The following is a 9414-nucleotide window of genomic DNA, read 5'->3' on the forward strand; positions in this document are numbered from 1 at the left end:
TGAGTTTGAAAATCGAGAGATATATGTATGTCATATAGCAACATAACTACATAAGTAACATAATGCGCTCTACATATCATTCAAATGAATGTTGAGAATCTATCAAACTTTTTCATTTCATGAATTTGTTTAATTTTTAGAATGCTTAACATTTTATAAACCAGAGTTACTGATATATTCATGTAAAATATTCAATAGAAAACTGTCACAATATAGTTTTTTTTACAGAAGTTAGAGATTTGGTCATTGAATATGAGCAAAAAACCTGTATGTATTTATAGTGTTTATTAATGTGTTAGGTATTTTTAATTTTTAATTTATTTTAATTTATTAATTTATATTCAGAAAGGTCTTCTGTCTGTGTAAAATGTTTTTGTTTGATTTATCAACTTTTCGGGCATTCTTAAAAAATATTTTTCGTGTAAAATAGATGAAAATTTCAGTATTTTTATGGTAAACATATTCATATTAAATGGGCTTATATTGAATACTTTCTTGTCTGATTTTTTTGGAGCTAAAAAATGATCTATATATAAGTATACAAATAAAGTTTCGTGTTTGTGGAAGGACAATCAGCATTCTAATGACTACACTCAACAAATCTAATACCAAGTTATTTTTCAGGTGAAACAAATTTGGGAGAAACTGTTTTTTGTGAATATTACATTACACCAAATGAATATGTTGCTTTTTTGAATAGAGTCTTTAAAGTTAAAAATCGTTCTTAATGTTTTGTTTGAATTATAGTAATTATACTTTTTATTATTATTTAAATATAAATTAAATTTTTGATTTTCCTTAATTGATTATCAGCTCCGGTGACAGGGGCCATTGGCTTTATTATATTATATTTATTTGTAATTGCAATGATAAAAGCAAAAAATAAAATTAATTTATAATTTAATTTATGTATTTATATTTTGTTATTGCTTTACAAGCCCTATGTTATGCGTCTTTTTACCGCCAACGATCTCTATCATTTACCTGCTCCCATCCTGCTGTAATTTCTTCTAGTAGTTAATTGACACTTGCCATCTATCTTCCTCACTCTGGTTCTTTTCCCCTCTACTTATATTATGTTAAAATAACACAACAGATTATATTTTGGAAAATATTTCATCGTTTTTAACTATTAAGTATTGAATTCCATATTTAATGCACATTTGTTGTTGTATAGTGCATACTTCTGCGAAACTTGACCATTTTATCATTTCAAAGTTTTCGACCGAACCAAAATGTCCAGCTCAATTTGTAAGTATTTGAAAACAAGAATTTAAAATTTGTCAGTCATTCCTCTCCTAATTATACCTAAAAAGAAGTAATCCAAACTTTATACAGCTTTTTCAACAAATATCTTCTTTTTCACAAATACTAACAAATTGCGCTTTTCATTTTTGCACAATCAAAGTTTAAAAAGCTGGATAAAACACATCCAACTTCTTTTCATAGATAATTAAGGGAGAAATGAATTACAGATTTAAAATTTTTTTAAAACCTTGAAATGATGAAACGGGCAAATTTCGCAGAATTTAGAGGTGATTACCAATATATTGTTCTGTGGTATGACACACTATTCTTCGTAGTAAAAACTCCTCAACGTTGTACAAACCGTTCAGCTGTCCACGCATCATCATTTTTAAGGCTATTTTGTTAGTGTGATTTTTATTTTAAAAATTAATATTAAAAAAAAATGTTGTGGAATTTTTAATATTTAATTTCAATTATATAAGAGGACGCTACACTGAAATTTGTTGTCTTTTCAACTGACGAGGAAGTGAAGGGGGTGGTCGGCAAGTGGTCAAAGGAGGTGGCGGCAGAGTTCTATGATTCAGCCTTTAATCTGCAATCTCACAACCTGCATTGAAAAAGTATGTAGAAATATAGCACATAAATATATTAATATAACCACGTAGTTTGTTTTTTTTCAATACATTTTTTTGAAGCCTACAAAAATTGAGTACACTTGTTTTCTGGACACGCCTCGTAATAAAGGGGGATGGATGCATTAATGTACCAACTCAAAAAAATTTTCTCACATAGCTCGACAACTGTCTCCTATGCCTATACATACATAGTAATCAGTAGACATATATTATACCATATTCCAAAATACCCCCATTCGAGACGTCCCTGATGATCGCTACTGATAACAAATTCGTGAAGGTAATATCCAAACAATCAAGTAAGACTTTAGAGAAGAGCGGTAGGCATTTAATAAAGATATCGTGATATCGAGTTACAAACATCATATTTGGAGAACAAAAACTAATACATACTACTTAACCTAACCTACAGTTCACTTCATTTACCGTCGACAATCAAACAGCCGATCTACCATCGAGACTGAAAAACAAGTCCTTTTCAGGACTATTAACAAAGCCCTACCCAGCGCGTTGCTAAGTCGTTCTCTACAAGCTCTCAACCTTATCACGACTTACTCAAAATCTCGATCTTTTGGCTAGCTTCATGCATGTATTATTCAATCAATCTGTATTCACCGTCCTAAAAATTTTAATTTTTAATCGCGCCTCTGCAGACCCGTTACTGCCTCCCGCGGCCCGCTTATTCAAGCTAGCCGTGCGGTCTAGATGTAATGTAATCCCCATAACCCTTAACTTGGTATTGTATCCTAGGAGATACACTCACTTTTATCATTTTTAAATACTTTAAATATTTATTTTTTCTATATACATTTTAACGTTTTTAATAATGCTAGACTGTTTGATTACTATCATATTTTTATTTCCCGCTTAAATGTTATCATACTTTTTCTGTTAAGCATTACAAATCGAGTATTACCCTGTTATAAAATATACAAGAATTCCCAAATTCAAAATGGTCAAAAACCGTAATTTGTTAGAAAAATGCACGAAACAAGGGTAAAAAACTATTAAAGGAAGTATTTATGTTATAATTACATATATTTATTTGATTAAAATATTGTATAAATAGTTTTAAATGTCATTTGAATCTTATGTATCCTATAAGATACATTGCCACAACGCCTGTAAGTTTATACATGTATCTCAAAAGACATTTCCCTTTTATTTTTGTATTATTAATAATCGATTTTCGGAATAAAGGAAGATAACCAATTCATAATATTAAATTATTTTTTTTATATTATTAAACTATTATTATAAATTAATCGAAATGGGCTCCACGTGGAGCCTTATTGATTAATTTTATCACATTTTCCAATGAAATAATAATATTATGTTTAGTTATATGTTGTTTTTCTTGGATAAACATGTCTTGTTGAACCAATGTTATAGTTACTACAAATCTTTTATTTCTGTACAATTATTATATACATTATATATTACCATCCTGTGCAAAACAAATATGTACCGCACCAGAAAGTCGCCCGCTTCCACTCGAGCTGCAATCAACGCGATAATCCATACTATAAATTATTTTATAAATACGTCGTGTTTAGAAATGTTTTCTAGAACAAGAAAAATGATGGCTTTGGCCTTACTTCCGCTAGATAGTGGATCTAGTTCGGAGTCAGAGATAGGTAGATGAACAACATATACCAGAGATTGACAGGCTCATGGCAGAATTTGAAGAAGAGAATGAAAATGATGTAGGTTTCTTTTAATTACTGTATTTTATTATATTTATTTTTTATATAAATAATACAAAATAAATATAAATATATTATACTATAGAAAATAATATATAATCAAAATTATAATGTATATTATATATTAATTATATAAAATATATAAAATAAATAAATTATATTTATATTTTTATTATATTAAATAATATAGGATTGGAACGAAGAAGTGTTTGAAGAACTTGATGCTCAGATAGTACCAGAAGAAACTGAGATGTTAAGAGATGAAGCTGTTTCAGAAATAAGTATTCATTTACCATCTCCAAATCAAGTACCAAGTCCTGCAACACCTCTTCCAACGGCATCATTATCTGTAACACCTGTAAGTTCATCATCACGGCGTTCAGCTCGAGTTCATAAAAAAACAGTTATTGAGACTCCGGTCATCACTCCTGTTCACCATCCAAAAAAAAAGTGCCGTTGAAACATATAGATTTCACTTGGAAATCAATAAAAAAATTTAATTTTGGTGTTGAGGTTCCAGTTGAACAAAACTATATTATTAACGATACTATTTTAACGCCCTTAGATTACTTTACGAAAATATTTTCTAATGAGGTAATCAAATTGTTAGTTGAACAGTCTAATTTGTTTTCAATCCAAAAATTTTCGAAACCTCTTTCTACAACTCCTGAAGAAATGAAACATTTTTTAAGTATTAAATTATGGATGGGTATAGTTAAAATGCCGTCATATATTGATTATTGGGCACAAGGCACTAGATTTTGACCAATAGCAGATATTAGGCCAATAAAAAAATATCAACATATATTGCGATGCTTACACTTAACAAATAACGAATATGATAACAACACCGATCGATTTTTTAAAGCAAGGAATTCATTGAAAAAATTCGTATTAACTGTTTGAATATTTCTCAAGGAAACAAATTTTCAATAGATGAAATGATGGTGCCTTACAAGGGAAAGAAGGCTGGTTCACGTAGGCATTATATGAAAAATAAACCGAAGAAGTGGGGCTTTAAACTATTTGTCCATGCTGGAATCGATGGAATGGTGTATGATATTTTCCCATACTCCAGAGAAAATACATTCCAGAATGTACAGTTCTCCGATTATGAAAATAGATATTTCGATTTAGGACCAAAATTAGTTATTGCATTATGCAAAACTATCCCCAATAAACCACTCAGTTCAGTTTTTTTTGATAATTTTTTTACAACACCGGAGCTTATTCATTATTTAAGACATGAATATGGCATTCTTAGTCTTGGAACATTAAGAAAACAACATTTGCGTGGATGTTATATAGACGATAAGAAGTTATGTAAAATGCCACGGGGTACCTTCTTTAGCAAGTGTGATAAAAAAAATAAAGTAATTATTGTTAAATGGTTGGACAATAAAATTGTTATTTTGGCAAGCTCTTATGCAGGTGAAGAATCCGTCCAAACAATTCAAAGATATTCAAAAACCGAAAAAAAAAGTTCCTGTCCCTTATCCTAAAATAGTTGAGGAATATAATACCCATATGGGTGGCGTAGATCTTGCAGATATGTTTATAGCGCTTTACCGAACAAACATGAAGACGAATGGTATATGGCATTATTTTCGCAGATGTTAGATCTATCTGTAAATAATGCCTGGTTATTATATAGAAGAGATAGCGAAAGTGAAAAAAACACGATGAGGTTAAAAGAATTTAGAAATGATATTGCTATTACATTGGCTTGTAAAAATAAGCCAAGAGTTGGTCGTCCTTCTTCTTCGATAAAAAAAGAAAAACAAAACGTAAAAAAAGTTCAAACACCGGTTGCACCAAGGCCTCCACAAGAAGTGATACAAGATAAAATAGACCATTGTCCAGCATTTACCACCAAAGGCAGATGTAGGTATTGCAAATGAGGCCAAACTTCTGTCATATGACTTAAATGTAAAAACCGTCTTTGTTTTGTGGAAGGGAGAAATTGTTTCCAAAACTTTCACTATGCAAAATAATTGTATATATTTTTATCTATTGTTTAGTTTCAATTGAAACTCATTAAGTATTAAATTAAATAATAACATTAAAGGAAGTTCCTATGCATTAATTTAAAAATAAACTGTTTATTCATATTTTAAACGTGTTAAAGTTATGGTTTTATTTTATATAATATTAAATAAACTATTATGAATTAATGTTTTTGTATTTCCTGATTTACTGGCAACGGCTTATATTATACACATGTTCTTGGTAATGTATCTCCCTAGATACAACTCTTATAATAGGAGTTTATAGCAATGTATCTCACCAGATACATAGTACATATTATGAGGTTATGGCAATGTATCTCACAGGATACATCTTATAACTTTAAAAGTTTAAGTCCTAAAATTTTTATTTTTATTTTTTTGAGTTCAAGGGCCTCAAAATATAAAGAATAACCAAACTTCATAATTTTCTCACCAATAATGTACACTTGCCAAGTTAAGGGTTAATTAGGTATATAATGCAAGCTACAATTGTGTATACAATTCACCACTCAGTTACCGCTCGGATAGATCACAAAAAATATATTATACGACATTTATTTATAAAAGTCTTAAAATTAATAAATTATTTTCTATATAATATGTTATATAGCCATATAGGTGACACAAAGTGACAGTAGATACATGTAATCAAATGTAAGATATAATAATAACAAAAAACAATTTTATTAAAAAAAAACACATGCACATAAAAATGAAATATGGTGTATCATAGCACAAAAGTAAAAGTATAAGTTAAAATAAAATAATAAGAAATTAAAAATTTCGTGAAGGGAATTGAAAAAAAAAGCAAAAAATTCAGACGGCTACGTAACAATGGGCAGGCACGTAGAGCGCTGACACCAGTTGTAGCTGACATCGGTCTCGAACCCTAACCTATCCATTAACTACGTTTGGGGAGACCTACGCCTAATCGACCGACCGACAGATTGAGTTGAAAAATATTGCTAAAACTACAGCACTTTACAACTATTTATCCACTATGAAGAATACTGCATTACATATTCAATAACAAATTAAATTCGTATGAATTATGTGTAATCAAATTTAAATTGCATATACAACGTTTTCGTTATGTGTATACCATTTTTCCTATCAATAATTTTATAAATATTGTACCCCATTAGGTATTAATACACTATTTAAATGTAGTTTAATCAAAAAAAAATGAATACTGATGTCGCGATTTGAAGATTGATATTAAGTGTAATTGATAAAGTTAACTATAGAGATGTCAATACCAATTTCACATTTTTTATTTTCGCTTATATTATTTTCTATATCTAGAAGAATAATAGGATCTGCAATATTATCGTTGGTCTGGATTACGCTGGTATTGACGTACAAGTTTTTTTTGTTTCTAACCAATTGATCAACATTTATTGACGGAACAGCATTATTTTTTAAAAAATGGTTCTTGAGAATTTGGCTTCAGTTTTTTTTTTTATTACTGATGATTCATCCAAATTTGATTCTAAAAAATGTTTATTGCAAATTCTGGCATTTTGTCCTGGGTGGAATGTGATTTTCTTTTGCATAAATCTATCCAAATTGCAAATCTTTTAGGTGAATTTTCTCTATTTAGAAAACGATGTCCATTGCATCCAAGCCCACGGAAGAATTGATTTTGATGTCTCAGATTTTTCAAAAATGTTATTAAAATTTTCTCCATCACATTGATTTAACAGAATTTCAATTTCTGCAAGTATTGCATCAATGTCATGAATTTTCGCACTATTTGTCATTTCGAGAAATAATTGTACAGCATTCGCCACATTTTCTAATGGACAAGTATTATTGTAAAATGGTATTTTAAAAATATTAAATAAACCTTGAGTGTTTCAATAGTTATTTTTAAATGTTCATTTGTTAAGTTTATCAGTGTGTCTAATACTTGTTAAAATTCGTTTCGATAAAATAATTTTAATGAGAAGTCTAATTGAGTCATTGGATTAGAATCTATTCTTTTTGGTATAGACCGTTTATGATGATGTTTCTTAAAATCTGCTATTGGATCGATATCTATTTTGCTTGAAAATATTAGAGTTGCATCTACTATAGTGTCCAGTCCATCATAATCTTTGTTTATATTTTCAAGCGATGTAATTGTACCCTCTATTAAATTACTTGCATCAATTATATTCAATTCCTTTGCTTCCAGCTTCTCTGTGAGTGCTTTTAGTTTATATAATACATTTTTCATTAACATTATGAAACAATAAAATTAAATGTTGTTATTTTTTTAAACCGAGCTATTGATTGGCCTTTAGTTTTTCTATTATACAAATTTGAAGAGGAGATTTCTTGCAAAGTTTCAAGAATTATTTCAAACTATGTCCAAACTGCTTTAACCGATTCTGCACGAGCCGTTCATCGCGTTTTTGATAAATTATACAACTGCAAACTACCTTTAGTTTCAGATAATTTTTTACTAAGAATTCCATACCACTTTGTACTAGCATTAAAAAAAAACATACAGACTCTCTAGGTTACCAATTAAGTTAAGTATAATGACACTAGCATTGCAGCCATGTTCTAAAAATGTGTTAATACAGTGCGCTTGACATGGGATATAAGGTATATGGTGATTTTCCAGTTTTAAAAATTCTTTTTGCGCTCCGTGGAATTGACCAGACATACTTGAGGCAAAATCAAAAGACTGAAAAGCGATGAAGTCTGGATTTAATTCATTTCTTACTAAGGTATCATAAACATTCTTTCCAATCCCGAATCCAGTTTTATCCGTATATTCATTTATTCCAAGAAGTCTCTCTTTGATATTTCCATTATTATTAACATATCTTACACATATTGCCAATCTATATTGGTGGGTAATATCGGAAGTCGTGTCTGCCAGAACTGAATACATTTCCTCATTTTTTACCTCCTCAATTACTCGATTAGAAGTTTCTGAAGAAAGCAGTTCTATGAATTCATTATGAGACCTTGATTTATTATCTAACCATGTTTTCATAACATAACAATGTCTGAAAATTAATTCCACAATTTGAATGAAATTTCCATTTAATTTAAGTTTTGATAAACTGTTATTGTAAATAATAAAGGGTCCGAGACATGTTCCTTGCGGAACTCCACAAGTAATTTTTTTTTTCAGATTTCATTTTGCCTGTTTTTGTGCAACATGTTCTATTTTCTAAATAATTTTTAAATATATTATGTGCAACACATCTTTTACCAATGCTTTCCATTTTTAATAGTAATATTTTGTGATAAACAGTATCGAAAGCTTTTTTTAGGTCTAAGAAGACAACGAGTTTATTTTTTTTATCAGCTTTAATGTGTGAAAAAAGTTTTGAGAAAGCATCACTGTACTTTTTTTTTTCTGAAACCAAATTGACAATTGGATAGTAAATTATTCTTGTCAAGAAAATTTATAACTCTTGTATAAAGACATTTTTCAAAAATGTTTGCAACATTAGAAATAAGAGAAATTGGTCTATAATCATTGGGATCTATTTTGCTAACAGTATTTTTGTATATAGAAATAATATCCTTGTGTTTGAACTCATTAGGAATGTGATTTTTTTTCAATAAATAAATTGAACATAACCGATAAAGGTCCTGCGATTGATGAATGTTCTGATTTTAATACCTCCACACTAATTTTATTGGAACCTGGAGCGATATTATTTTTAAGAGAATTAATTTCGAGAACTATTTCATCTGAGGTGATTGGTTTGAGAAAAATAGAATTAACACAATTTTTACTTTTAGTTTTAGATTCTACAATTAGTATGTTAGATGCTAGATTAAAACCTACATTTACATAATGATTAT

The 9414-nt window shown here is 29.2% G+C and overlaps 1 protein-coding gene and 1 long non-coding RNA gene across 2 annotated transcripts; one reads left to right on the plus strand and one right to left on the minus strand.

Moving 5' to 3' along the window:
* The first annotated feature begins 228 nt into the window (after positions 1–228).
* Positions 229–904, plus strand: LOC111027718. The gene is made up of 2 exons (XR_002603830.1): positions 229–267; positions 625–904. It is a non-coding gene; the product is annotated as an uncharacterized LOC111027718 (long non-coding RNA).
* A 6609-nt stretch (positions 905–7513) lies between these two features.
* Positions 7514–8590, minus strand: LOC111027719. Its single transcript, XM_022306132.1, has 2 exons — positions 8257–8590; positions 7514–7782 (listed from the first exon to the last, which is right to left on the minus strand). The coding sequence occupies exons 1-2, from the start codon at positions 8588–8590 to the stop codon at positions 7514–7516; spliced, it is 603 nt and encodes a 200-aa protein (XP_022161824.1).
* Positions 8591–9414: the final 824 nt, after the last annotated feature.

This window comes from Myzus persicae, unplaced genomic scaffold (genome assembly GCF_001856785.1).
Source record: "Myzus persicae strain clone G006 unplaced genomic scaffold, MPER_G0061.0, whole genome shotgun sequence".
NCBI lineage: Eukaryota > Metazoa > Arthropoda > Insecta > Hemiptera > Aphididae > Myzus > Myzus persicae.